Source organism: Barbatula barbatula (assembly GCF_947034865.1).
Source record: "Barbatula barbatula genome assembly, chromosome: 7".
Classification (NCBI taxonomy): domain Eukaryota; kingdom Metazoa; phylum Chordata; class Actinopteri; order Cypriniformes; family Nemacheilidae; genus Barbatula; species Barbatula barbatula.
In genome coordinates, this window is record NC_136770.1 from 8,424,053 (window position 1) to 8,438,648 (window position 14,596).

A 14,596-nucleotide genomic window follows, 5' to 3' on the forward strand; every position below is an offset into this window, starting at 1 on the left:
TCTTATCGTGTCACGTTAGGTCCGGATGGAGTGTCACACACAAAGTAAGCAGCCAAGACACATCACATACATTTGACTTGGTATGTCCCAAGGAAACCATCCTCACGATTCTATAGGACAAAGTTTTCAAGCATTATAAGGAAAACATTGAATTATGAAAGAATAAACAAGAATACATGATTTGGATATTCATTTGAAAATCAACTGTATATCTCCAAATTGATGAAGTTCAGCATGCTTCCTCTGACTGTCATGCAGTCAATGACTAAAGTTGAGTGATATTGACCACCCCAAATAAAAACAATATATATATAATCTCATATCTTCTACACAACTTTACAAGGCTATGGACTGGAAGTATAGGTGTCATGGTGTATTCTATCTTTACAGCATAAATGACAGAGATTAATAAATAACAACAGTGAATATCTGGGAAAATTATGAGTTGGGTTTCTCTTATGATTTTACAAATTTTACGTAAGGCTTATGACCTGATTAAAGTGTATTGCATATGTTTGAGAACTTGCAGCTACATTTTTATTTGCTTTTTCAAGTGTCACTGCTGGCATGGGGGTGTGGGGGTACATGTTACAGTAATACAGTAATACAATCTGACGTTACCAACTGTGGCGACATTTTAAGCGTATGTTTCCATCAGTCACAGCACCTTTGACCTTCACCCATTCCCATCGTTTCCCCACCCCAAGGGCCTTGGAATTTCCTTAGAGTCAGCTCCAGGACCTGTGTCTCAGCTGTTCAATGTCTTCATTCAAAGAAGGGGATCACCAAACCGTTAAAGGATCCTTTCAAGAACCTCATGTCCTCTAAGTATTTTTGGACTTCACATGTTATATGAAATCTCTAGGCCAAACAAATGTCAGTGGTGTCTTTGGCCTGAGGGGTCCCATTAGCAAACATGATTTGATTCAGTCATGAACACAAGACTTTAATCCTAAAGTCTCCAAATTTATCAAACATTTACCAATGCAAACCTTACTATGGACCCTTTAAAAGACTATGCGGGACAACTCCTGTAACAGCATGGACCTTTTGGTTGTTTGTTTCATGTTCATTTACCAGCCTTCCTTGTTAGTTTTTCCCTCGGTCTGTTTAGTCACTCGTTTGTTGTCATGGTTTTGCATTGTGTTCACCTGTGTTAATCATCATCCCCTGTCGTTCATTTTTTGCTGGTTATCGTTTCTATCACTGCTTCTGTTACCCTGTCTGGATACTCTAGGCTTGGATTTTGTTTATAAATACCTATTGTGGATTTACTCCATCGTGTTGTGCGTCTTGGTACTATGGTACCATAACAGCTCCTACCTTATTTGTATATACATAAACCTGCGGTTTCCCTGAAAGGTCTTAAAACTAGTCCCAGACTAAATGTGTCTTGATCAAAAACAACTTACACTTACATATCTTAAAAAAACTATTGCCATTGTTTTGTCTTGGGATACACACCAGTAATATTTTTTGTATGTTTTTTAAAACAATTGAAATATCCCAATTTAACTAAGGCCTATCCTGGTTTAAACTAATCCCTATACGGGAAACCGCCCCAAAATATGTTATTTATATGTATAGGAAAACCACAAAAAGATCTCCCTGTAAAATAAACCCTTGGTTCTGACCCACTGCCCCAGACAATTGTTGTCCTATCACAAATGGACAAGTTAGTAGAGTCCTTTATGTAGGCTTTATGTAGGCTTGTCACGTTGCAAATAACATTCGGTAGAGTAGATTAGAGTGATAACTGAAAACAGCCAAATAAACCCACCTCTGTATTCAGATTCTTTCAAACAGTCAAACCCTTAATCTGACCCACAACAAACGAAACAAAATACACGATTCACTAAACAGTCAGGGGTGGTTTCCCGGACAGGGTTTAGACTAGTCTCAAACTATTATACATTTTAGAGCTGTAAACTGCTTGCACTGACAGATCTCAAAAAAAAAATTGCCATTGTTTTCAAGATGCACACTATTAATGTTCGTTTTTAAGGAATGGAAAAGCTACCATAATGTCCTAATTTAACTACGGCCTAGTCCTGGTTTAAGATTATCCCAATCTGGGAAACCACATCTAAATGTTTAGGACTCACAACCACATTTACTAAAGGTGTGAGTCTGTTAATGTTCCCTTTCAGGGGAACTCCATGCTGCATCGATGACAACACTATGATATCACCATGTGACGGCGGATGCCAGATGCTACAAAAAAGAATCCGGAACACAATAGCATTTGCTTCTGTTCTTCAGCAAGCACTCTTTTTGAAGGTTATGTCTTATTGTGTTTTCTAGTCTGATAGGCTTAGTATTTGGTTAATGCCAAATGGCATTTAGAGCTTGTCTGCATCCCTGCTAGAACGCTCCGCTCAAATCTGGCCATATTCGGAGAGGATGGCCAGGCTTGCGTTTCTCAGTGCTTGGGACTTGGTCTTCAGTAACAGTGTTCACATTTGGACCTGGCTGATGAGTCTGAGGCGCTTGAGGCCTTTTCCAGCTCTCGACATCCAGTCAACAAGCTCTGTTATTCTAGCTCTGGAAAGATATTATCAGTGTGGAAGAGGAGGCTTTTGAGGACTCTCCACCTCTTTCCTCCTAGTATTAGGACCAGTTTGAGCTTGTCACCCGTGGTGGCCAAAGTAAATATACACTGAACAAAATTATAAACGCAACACTTTTCTCATCTTATTTTTCATGAGCTGAACTCAAAGATCGAAGACTTTTTATATGCACACAAAAGGCCTATTTCTCTCAAATATTATTCACAAATCTGTCTAAATCTGTGTTAGTGAACATTCCTCCTTTGCTGAGATAATCCATCCACCTCACAGGTGTGGTATATCAAGATGCTGATTAGACAGCATGACTATTGCACAGGTGTGCCTTAGGCTGGCCACAATAAAAGTCTTGATTGACATTTATTTGAAGAAAAGGAACCCTGCATGTTCCTCTAAATTTTTTCAGGCATCAAATACTGCAAAGAAAACCAGTTCATATTCACATTTAAACAATACAACAGTAATATTTAGGAATATGTATTTAGGAACAGTTCTAAAATTATATTTTTATGCGATGACCTGAATTTTTATTAGTTTTCATTGGTCTTAGAAATACATCAATACATCTATAAATGCTAATTTGAAATAAAAATGTGCAATGGTCTCTTAATTTTTTCCTTGCTGTATTTCACCTAATGTGGCATCACTGAAGCACCCGACGCCGCATGCCCACAATCAGGAAGCAGCTCATAGATATGTTCCTTCCCTCTCAAGAGATCTATGGATCTGTCTGTCTGTCTAAATATATTGAGTTCCTCCATTCAGCCAAGCTTTATCTCTTTGCACAATTACAAAATACATGGATACAGCTTTGGCTATTCAACTAGTTTGTCATCGGAGTTAAGTTCATGAAAAGCCTCCCAAATGAGGACCGGAGAGATATGGCTTGCAATATGAGGGATGAAACAAAAACAATAAGAAATGTTAAAACATTTTTGTTTTAATTTGTCTGAATTCTGTGTTTCTTTCTATTTAAGACATTTACATATTTGGCAGCCGGAAGCGACTTATATAGCATTATCCTATACATTTTAGATAGGTTTCTGCAATCCCCTTGGATCGGAAACCTTGCGTTGATAACGCAATGCTCTTACCACTGAGGGCCCTGTTTGTTGTATTTTTAGAATTTTGCCGCGTAAGACCCCCAAAGCACGTCACTTCATAACTGTAGGGTCCGTTCCAGACTAAATTTATTCTTTTTCACACTATGTGACTTGAAGGGCCGTTACATATTATATCAAGTGCTGCCAAATTAATAGGCCGGCATTAAGGCATCCATAGTAGTCTATTCAATTATAAATTGAATAGACTTCTAGTTGACCATAACTGGGTCAGCCTTCCGTTAGTAGCCTGGCTGGCATGAATATGTTTTTTTGGACTAAACCCATCTCCTGGCAGGCCTCCATGGGAGATTCTTCTCAGGAAGTTGGGGTTCAATATATTGGAATTATGGAAACTGTGGGTTTGGCCATCTACAATAAAATGTGAAAACTTAAAATGGTCTGCGTTCACTTTATGGTACAGAGAAAGGAATTTTAACCCAGTTCTGGAGTTCCTCCAAAGTTCTCAGGTGGCGTCTTCCCCTCATCACTTAAAGTCAACTTAAAGGTTGTAACTTAGATTTGAGTGAACTAACATTCCCCCAATCAGAAGGTGAATCATATATTGGGCGTGTCTTACATGGGCTTCAAATGTCCTGTTGCTCTCACAATTTATTTCATTCACTTATTTACTCTTTTGCCAGTTTGGGGATAAAATGGACCCCAGAACATTTTGAGGGCGATTACTTCTTTTTTTTCAAACACAACATGAATCACACTATCGAATTTCAAAGTAATGATTTGAACTAATGCTGCGTCTTCACTGATGCGAGCAATGCAATCAAAAGACACAACAAAAGAAAATAGAACCTGTTAAGAATGAGGCATGTGACGTGTCACGTCGCGCCAGATCAATCAGTGTTTTATATTCTCCTACTAGTCGCTTTGGATACTAGCCTCTGGTAAATGAATAAATGTAAATGTGGACAACTGCGTAACTAAATATTTCTTTGTTGTGTCACGCCGCTTATGTCAAGAGTAAAATGATCCTTTCCCAATAAAGCATTGAATGTTTTAACGAAATGTTATCTTATGAAAGTATCATTTCAAATACAATAGATCAGCACTTATATACAGTACCACTGTTGTGTGCCGCAATGTTCAGAATCTGCTAAATTGAACTATTTTTCCATTTCTCTCTGCTTTAAGTCTCCCCAACCGGAAATTGCCCAAGGGTTCTTCCTGTGAAGCGCGGAAGTCACGCATGCATTGAGTACATTGCTGGTACACGGATTACGATTCTGCACATTTACCGCACACAATTACAACACAGAATTGATTTAAAGCATATCACTTTAATCATTTCATATTTTACAGAGCCATCAAGAATTTAAACCAGAGAAAACTGTGGAAATGACTCGGGCCACACAAACAAGGGGAACTAATTTAAGCATTAATTTAAGGAATATCACTCTAATCACTCTAATAGTTATAGTCCACCTAAAAATGATAGAGTTCTCATAAAGGGATAGCTCACGCGGAAATTTACTCTTACCTTACTTACCGTCTGCTTGTTCCAAACCTTTATAAAATAATTTGATCTGCTGATCACAACAGAAGATATTTGGAGGAATGTCAGTAACCAAACAAATCTCATCACCCATTGACTCTTTCCTTAAAATGGGATAAGATCTGATTGGTTTCTGACATTCTCACAAATATCTTCCTTTGTGTTCACCATATCTACTCAGGAAATAAAAAGCCAGTGGCACAGGCCCTGTTTGCCCCCATTCATGCTGATTAAATGGTAGTGAACAAGTTAAACCTTGTGTGAGGTCGAGTTCAAATCCCTTCCGATATATCCGTCCACAGGCCTCTGTTATCATCATGTGACCCACCCAAAAGCAGCAGCACTATGTTCTCTTTGTAAAGATGAAAAACACGAAATAAGTTACTTTAAATGAATTCATTATCAACAAACGACAGGACAGCTTTTGTCCTGTCAAAAAAGTAGTACGATTTATTGCTTCAAAACAGTATCCACAGTGATATTATTTAAATCATATATTATTCAACTTGTTTGTGTGGCCTGGTTCATTTCCATTAGTTTCTATGGTTAAAATTTTTGATGAAAGTGCTGCTCCAAGATGGCAGTGTGAGGTGTGACACAAGATGGAAGTGTGAGGTTTGTCACCCGTAACACCATTCCAGCATCTCAGGATATATTCATGCCATGAACCAGTCGATCCATACACAAGTTGGGGGGACGTTTTGGATTTCTGAATGGACCTAACCTCCATGTCTTTGGGCTGTGGGAGGAAGACATGTTGAGAACTCATACTGGAAGGCTTTCCGTCCCTGCTGGGGCTCGAACCGGGGGACTGTCTTGCTGTGGGGCAACAGTGCTAACAACTGAGCCATCGTGTGAGGTCAAACACTCCATGGAAAATAAAACATTCCTCAAAATAGGAAGTGCCCAGGTTAAAAAGTTAAATAAGGTCGTCACTATACAAATCATTTGGTCTCTCATAAACATGCGGGCGCGTCAGGCTCTCTGCTGGGGAACGGGCCCCCACGGCACTGCGGTATCGCTGTGGAAATGTCTAAAAGACGCTAGAAGACACCTGCCTGCAAAGTTAAAGTAATGTAAAAAGGCACTTGTATAAAAATTCTGTGGGGATACCCATGCTGACATAATAGCACACAGAAAAAAGATAAAAAATTTAGCTTGACAAATATTTCAGAATGATTTTAAAGAGCGCTTTATATGTCATTATTTTTCCAAAATAATAAGCAATACACCATTACAATAACATTCTGGTAATAGTTATATAAAAAATGTTTCCCTACAAATACACTTATGTGCTGTATACCACTGATACTCAGATTAAAAAGTCAGAGATTCTCTGAGGCGTCTATGTATCTGAGTAGGAACCCTTTGATCTCCGAGATATGCATAGTCTCTCTGATAGTGGTATCTCTGTTACGAACCAGCAGTAGTCCATTCTTTAGTGTGGTCTCACTGACCAGCACTGTGAAGAGGACACCCATTTCATCATACCTGCAGAAAACAGAAGACATTCTCTTAGTATTGATTTCAGTAGTAAAAACTTGCACTGAGGCTTACAAACAGTATTATTTTGTAAAAAAAGATGCTCTAACTTTGTGTGTAAATTTTCCAAAGACAAAGGCAATGTGTCCAAGTATCCTGGCCATGTGGGAATTCCCTCTTCAAGAAACTCTTGGAGCAACCCCTCACAAACCTTGAGACATATTTGAATACATCAAATCCACGAATGCTTAAAAGTATCAATTTGATACATTCTCGTTGGCAGACTGTATGTCATTATACCAATCTTCTTAATATATAAAATATAATTTGGCACCTGTCTAAGTTCTGAGTTAGAGCCTCGTCCCATATCCAATGCCACTTTTACAGGAGTTAAAGTGGGATGCAGCTTCAGAACCTAAACAAAGCAAAGAAAACATTGGTATCCCTCTCCATCTTTTTTCTGTCCAAAAATATATTTCAGTCAAATGGGTGTGTCACACACTTTTTTTCTGTTGCAAATATGGATTAGATAGATGACTGTTGACCGCTTGCTCGCACTTTGGTTCTTTTTCAGCATATCCTACAGTGCAGTATGTATTTTAGGCAGTTACTACATTCTGCATTGCACCTTGCTCCTTTAGGAGTTTAGTGTTTTTGTTTGAAATGAGAGTGGATCGTGATCCCCTCTTCAAGTTTTTAAAAGGACACAAAAGCCAAGTTAGATCATTTATACTTCCATCTTTCCATTTCAAAATTCTACACCTTTCAAGACTCAGATTTCCAGTTCTCCAAGTAGGGGTAAGTGCTGAGTGGGGCACAACCTAACATGGGTTCATTGTTGTAACACAGAAACCAGAAGCCACTCTCTTGTAAATTTGAGCTCAACTTCTCTCACTATCGCAAGAGTAACAAGCTGCAGATGCAGTCACACAGCGCAGCCAATCTTGATGGTAGGCGGGTCTACCAATCGTTCATCGGTTGGGCAATTTCTTTCGCCTTGCCATGGGCAAGCTTTTCCAGGAAAATTGCCCAATAAGGGACTAAGAAAAGTTGTTACAACCTTGGAGGGGTGTATCGAGCACAGAAACGTCCAACTCGTTTTTTGACAAGCATGAAAAGCCAGCATGTTGCAGCAACATTGTAAAGAAGTCAGAATTCAAGAAACAGTGTTTAATCACCCCTTTAAGAAACGCGTACCTGCCCATTTGAAGCACTGAGACCTTTTTACATGTTTACCACAGGGATTAGTTCTCTCAGCCTGACATAACGTGCCTAAATGGTAAAAAAGAAACCAAAACACTTAATAATCTCTATATTAATGTCTGACACAGGAGTTTGAGAGTTTGATTTAAACATGAAAGGGACCACACGTTCTCTTCCGTGTTACTGGTTTAAGTAATAACCGGACTTTCACTCTTTCACTCAACGCTTATCATCAAAAACAAATAGGAGCAATAATCTACTTCATTATTAATTAAGTACACTTGCTTCGGTTCTCATGTATAAACAGTAACAATGGCATCAGTTTTGCCTCATCAGTTCAACATTGGGATCGAGTAGGAGCTTTTTTTATCAAGCGTTCAGAGGTCTGCTAGTGTGTGGAAGTGTGCTTTTGTAAAAAGTATTGAATTGGCAGACATTCTGTGTGAATGACACCCTACATTCTTTTTTTCACTCAAGACTGAAAATACAAGGATGGCTTTCTTACTGTCCGCTGTTTCTGTTTGCTGTCAGTTTTCTTCAGCTGTTTAAGTGAATTAAACAGGTAAGCCAGCATGCCTTTGTCCATATCTCCACTGATAGAGATGACATGAGGAACTACAACCTTCCTTCCATCTCTGCACTGAAAGATAAACAACGTGCATTTCTTTAACATGCAAGTGTTTTAAATTACAGTACATAAAAACGCTAAATATTTTTAAGGCATAGTTTAAGCAAGCAGCATGAACACTACATTTCTACAAAAAGTGACAAGTTTGCATCCCTGTTATCATAAAAAAAATATTTAGTTGAATTTAATAATAATTCTTTTATAATTTTGTTTAAGTGAACTACATCATCAAATCAATTCAAAAACACATTGCAGTTACATGCACAAACAAAACATGGACAGTACACACTGACCTGTAGTTTGGTTTGTGTTCCCTCGTATGTCTTTTGCAGTTCAGTGTTCCCCAGGCTCCACAGTGTTTCCAGAGTCTCTAACCCCCAGGGAAACTTACAGAGAACTTTGATGCCACGTAATATCCCCTCTTTTAGGTCTTTATCCGCCACATCACACAGGCTGAAGTCAGATGGGCCTAAAGCAAACTGCAGCAGGAATTTTTGTGAATCTAGGCCTATACTACGCCAATACCCATAATCAGCAGCTGAACACAACATAAAAACCTGTGTAAAAATGGGTAAAACCTACTGTATAACCTTTCTGCAAAAGGTGATTACACTGAAGATACGAAATCAGTCTTGTGAAACCAGGGCTGTCGCCTCAGTCAAATTTAATGCCACCCCAGACTCTCGCCAAACTTATGTCAGGTGTCTTCACACACTGCAAAAAATGACATTCTTACTAAGTGTTTTTGTCTTGTTTGGAGTACAAATATCTAAACATTCTTAAATCAAGATGCACTTTCTTAACAAGAAAAAATATATTTTGTCTCTTATTAAGGAATGAAATATAATAGAATTAACTAAGTTTATGGTAAAAACAAGCAAAACAATCTGCCGATGGGGTGAGAAAAATAAACTTGAATTAGGTACTTGAGAAAGAGGTCAAGCTAAATTCTAAAACTATTTTAATTTCTCACCCCATTGGCAGATTTTTTTGCTTGTTTTTAACTAACTTAATTCTTATATTATTTTTCATAAAGCGAGACTAAATATCTTAGTTTACCTTTCTTGTCAAGTAATTGTATATCGATTCAAGGAATTTTAGATATAGACAAAAATGCTTAGTAAAGAAAGTCCTTTTTGCAGTGCAAAAAACACTGCGTCATTGTCGTTTGAAACTGCAGTTGCGGCATTACGTAAAGGATGCGTTTTATTCAATAGTACTCTGTCATTTGAGAATGATGATGATAGAGCAAGATAAAGAAGGACGCTGCTACTTGGCATGTCATCACTACAAAATTTCAGCTGCTATTAGATTATTAATGGTAATCTTAAATAAATAACAATTATTTTGCCCTGTTGTTCAAGCACTGTCGAGCTTGTGCAGAGGCTGCAGCTTTTGCCAGAGGAGAACTGGATTTGGCCTGGTTTCCCTCTGAGGTTTTATTTTTCTCCAATGGAGTTTTGGGTTCCTCGCCAGTTTTATTTAAATAACACAGCATATAGGAATTTATATTCTGTTTAATATTTAACCTGTGTTTCTCTCTCCTTATGCTGGGTGTGTGGTTCTCGGTGATGGCTGCTGTGCGTGTGTGTGCGTGTCTGTGTGGGTGTGTTTGAACCTGTGTGTCTGTCCTCTGTGTTTTCACCGTTTTCTGTTTTTACTTGTACAACCTTAAATGTTTTGCTTATAGTCCATATGTTTCTTGTACATCTGCTTTGTAACAATGAAGATTGTCTTGAAATGCCAATGGGCATATTCTAGCGCTGTTCTTCAAACCTTTTCATGATAATAAAATCTTTTTTTAATGAACATGTTTTGATGAGTGTTGCTTTTTCAAATGCACGTTATAAAAGACTCAATGAATGATTAAATGAGGCATTTATATAGCGCTTGATTCTACACCCAAAGTGCTTAACTATCATATTAGGGGGGTCGAAATAGAATCGAAGCGTTTGTGATTTCAGAATCGCCCTAGACAGGTATAATTAGTTTGAATCGCGATCCATATCCTCCCATCACTATGTGGCTCTGCATTGAGCTTTTGCTCTTTTGGTGATTGCAGCTATATTTTACATTTGAACAATTTCTACATTAAAATCAGTTGGTTAAATTGTATTTTAAATTCCTTGATTATGACTGATCTGGAAAAATAAAAAAAGTTATTAATGCAATTTAACACAATCTCTGTCTGTGTCATGCTCTACCTTTCTCCACCACTGCAGTCTCTGACGAGCCCAATAATCCATCCACTGTGAAGAGGTCCGGGGTGAACAAAACCAAACCAAAGATGATTCTGTTAGCTCAGATAAACTGGAAGAGATTGACCGACATGTTTAAAGTTAAAAAAAATAGCTGATAAATCTTTAGTCTGAGGTGAGGTAAAGAAATGAAATGAATAAACAACTGAATTTGGTTAATCTTATTACAACGGCAGCATATTTAAAATAACAGAGATGATAAGAGACTTACCAACCATGTGAATTTCCAAAAGACTGATCATTGGACTGATGGCACAGGCCTATCTCTGCTAATCCAAAGGGCAATTTCCTACTCACAAGTTCCAAGGCATGAACATACTGCTGCAAAGCACCTTGAGGGACAAACAAAAATAACATTGGATTATCAGTTGAAGTTAGCTGAAAAGGTTAAAAGGCTTAGGCTATATTTGATTTTAGGCAACTTTTCTGTTTGCTTGAACAAATTTAATAAACAATTAATATTACAATGATCACATTTTTAGAACGTTTATCTGTTGTTTGTAAAGTGTAACATAAATGTACGGTGGGGCCACACGTGAGTGTGTGTACAAAATCAGGATAGCATCACCTTCATTTTTTGGAACAGGGAAGGTATGTGATTTAAAAATTTGAGTTACTATTATGTGGCTCTTAAAAATACAATTTGTTACCCGTTTGTCCCTATAAAGGGGATGTGCAACGATGTTTCATGCATTCTGACTTCTATACCATGTTAAACGTGCTGGCTTCTCATGCTTGACATGGTCAACTTCTCAAAAGATTAGTTGGACGTATAACGTAATATTTCTGTGCTCGATACACACCCACGCATGGAGACTGGGAGAAGGAGCATGAGCTAATCTATAGGCACTCAAGATTAATATGAGGTTGGCATAAACTGTGTGTGTTATGTACGCTTTAACAGATTTTTGTTTGGACTGGAGCCCTGTTGTGCAGCTCAAAAATCCTGCCACATTCAAGGAGAGAAAGCCTTTTTGCCTTTGCCATTAGGGCTGTCAAGATTTTTAAATCATCGTCTCATTGTGATTGTTTGACCTCATTGCGATGGTTTCAGATCATCGCAATTATTGCACAAGGTGGAGCTGTAATGCCTGCATATTGCATATTTTAGTGTATGCATTGTAACAAGTATGATAATACTGGTCAAATTTAACAACAATTACTTTAAAAAAACTTGTACTCATCAATTTTGGCCTCCATCAATTACAAAAACGAAATAATCAGGGTAAACGATTATTGTGCCGCATTCCCTTTTGCAAGGATCCTCTATTTTCTTGTATAAATCCACAGCGCACGCTTTCCTATACAGTGGTTCAGGCGTGCTATTTCTTAACATTTATTATTCAGTTAAATTCAGAGTTTTAAAAGCCAAGTTTTTTATATTTTCTATGTTGTTTTAAAGGTTAATGAGTAATCGTGTTAAATAAAATCGGGATCTTCATCTTAATATTGGCCATAATATTTGCAATATGATTTTTGTCATAATCGAGCAGCCCTAGAATAAACCATGAAGAACTGGCTGATTTAGGCTAATCTCAATGTGAAAACCACCCTACCAAAATGTAACTAACATAGAAAAGCTTCTAGTCAGTTTTTTTCTCACTTGCAAGACTACAATAACATTTTTCTTCTATGACTGATAACATTTTGATGGTGGCTTCAATTCACTCCTGATCAAACTCGTTTGACACGTATTTGGCAGTTGTGTATGTATGAGAATTAAATGTCAAAGATCAATGATTTATTAGACAATTAACCGTCAGACAAATTTCATAATCATGACCACACTATTTGCCATCAAGAGATCATGACAGTGTGACTGCCTGAAGTAGAATTAAATGAAAGACAGATTTTAACTTTTTAAGGCTATGGTCATAAACTTTGTTTGAGTTTAAATGCAGTTTTCAAGAAATTGCCTTCTCTCTTTTTTGTCTCTTGCTCCCTTTCCTTTTTCCATCGGTTTTAAGATTCTTTTCACGAGTGTATATAACATACCTTTTTGGATATTGTAAAGCAAAACGTCTACATATGTTTGTTATCTCATGTGTGTGTTTGAAAATATAAGTATTTTGTAATAAAAGTGACATTTTTCTGCTAAAACATTAGGGGGCGATTTCCCAGACAGGGATTAGATTAAATCAGGACTAGACTTTAAGAGGCAGTTTCCAGGACAGGCTTCAAGGCTAGTCCCAGACTAACTGAAATGTTAGAGGTGTCTTAAACGAAAATAATTTACACTGGCATATCTTAAAATATATATTTTTTTGTCTCAAGATGCACACCAGTGATGTTTTTGTAAACATAACAAATATCCCAATTTAACTAAGGCCTGGTCCTGGTTTAAACTAATCCTTGTTCGGGAAACCGGTCCTATGAAAGATGGGCTTTCTGCACTCACCCTGAAGAAGATTCGAACGAACAGACATACTGTTTTGAAAAACCATTTTCAATGCTTCTTCTGTAGTGACACTGTCCTGGTGGTAGTTCTCTTGAACAGTCCTATAGTTGGCAATCATTAAAGATTCCTTACATGGTCGTGTGTGCACTGAAGTACTAATCCCAAACACCCGTGCTCTTGATCGTATTGCTGCAGTCCACCACTGTTCAAGAATGTTTTTCTTTAGTTCAGTACCTAAAGGTCCGTATACACACGTTTTAGTGTGGAAAGCACCCGGAGAAATGAAATGACGTTCTTCACAAAGTCGCAATAAGAGACTGACTTGATCGCAGCCATCGCCAGTTGTAGCATTGTGATTAGAGCTATGCCGCAGGTATCGAGAAAGATTTTCGCCTATAAGTAAAAGACGCTTTCTACAGTAGAGTGGCAACATTTTCTTGGGAGATCAACGCTTAACCTGACAAGTACGAAAGAAAAGATAGGACCATGATCTATCTATCCTGTGATATTACGCTAAATATCAAAGTTTCTCGACGTGTCTAAACCAACAACGCACATCAACAAAGGTGGCCAATAAGACTATAAAAGAATCACGGGTCTTAAAAAACATTTTCAACTTGTATTGTATCAATGTAAGTGCGTTTATCTATGACAATATCAATTTCAAAAAACTCATGCCGCTCACATCCAACCGGAAGCGTGCTTCTTCCTTTAGTGTAGTGACCTACATATGTAGGTGCATTTCCGTCACCTACTGGTATGGAGTATAAAGTGTTCACGTCGGACCAACATTTTTATTTTCTTGACACAAACTTGTTCTTTTTAGATAAATAAATAGTTTTAAAAGCACCTTTATAGGCCATTAAGTGAACATACTGTGATGTACTATCAACTAGTTCATCTTTTAATTTGTGTTTTTATCTTCACCTCATCAGCACGTTTCAATTTCAAAGGTATTTTACGGGCACGATCTTGCATACTATAATACTTAATAATAATATACTTACTATAATACTTATATAAAACTATACTGACTGTAATACAAAATATTCACACAACACTATACTAAAGAATAATTCAAAAGGGTGCTAAGCAATGATTGAAAAGTTAAATATGTAATGTGAAAGGGAAAAAAACTGCAACAGAATAAGGCAGTAGTTTGTTTCACAGGGTGTGTGGCTTATATACGAATTAAGCAGCAGTTGATGAAGAGCTCTGAAACTCTGAGGTTTGATATTTGTGAAAGTGTGACTCTCTCTTTAAATTGATCAAAGTGAAGGAGAAAGCGTGTCTCTGTATGGCAAGCCGAATCAGCTTTTTAGCATTCTCAGGATATGAATTTTTTATATCAAAAATTACATTTTTACCAGTGAAAACAATTATTCTTGATATCAAGAAATCACTGGTCACTAGTAAAAATGTAATTGTTGATATCAAAAAATCATATCGT

General features: G+C 37.5%; 1 protein-coding gene across 3 annotated transcripts; it reads right to left on the reverse strand.

The window, feature by feature from the left end:
* Positions 1–6,347: 6,347 nt before the first annotated feature.
* polg2 (polymerase (DNA directed), gamma 2, accessory subunit) lies at positions 6,348–13,886 on the reverse strand. Of its 3 annotated transcripts, none has more exons than XM_079460651.1 (9): positions 13,832–13,886; positions 13,147–13,247; positions 10,960–11,080; positions 10,695–10,800; positions 8,784–8,969; positions 8,368–8,502; positions 6,994–7,074; positions 6,770–6,870; positions 6,348–6,668 (listed from the first exon to the last, which is right to left on the reverse strand). In XM_079460651.1, coding segments are annotated over exons 1-9 (999 nt in total). In that variant the 5' UTR covers positions 13,834–13,886; the 3' UTR covers positions 6,348–6,502. The 3 variants fall into 3 exon arrangements, with proteins under 3 accessions (XP_079316777.1, XP_079316778.1, XP_079316776.1); XM_079460652.1 differs by having other exon boundaries at positions 13,381–13,845; XM_079460650.1 differs by lacking the exon at positions 13,832–13,886 and having other exon boundaries at positions 13,147–13,685.
* Positions 13,887–14,596: the final 710 nt, after the last annotated feature.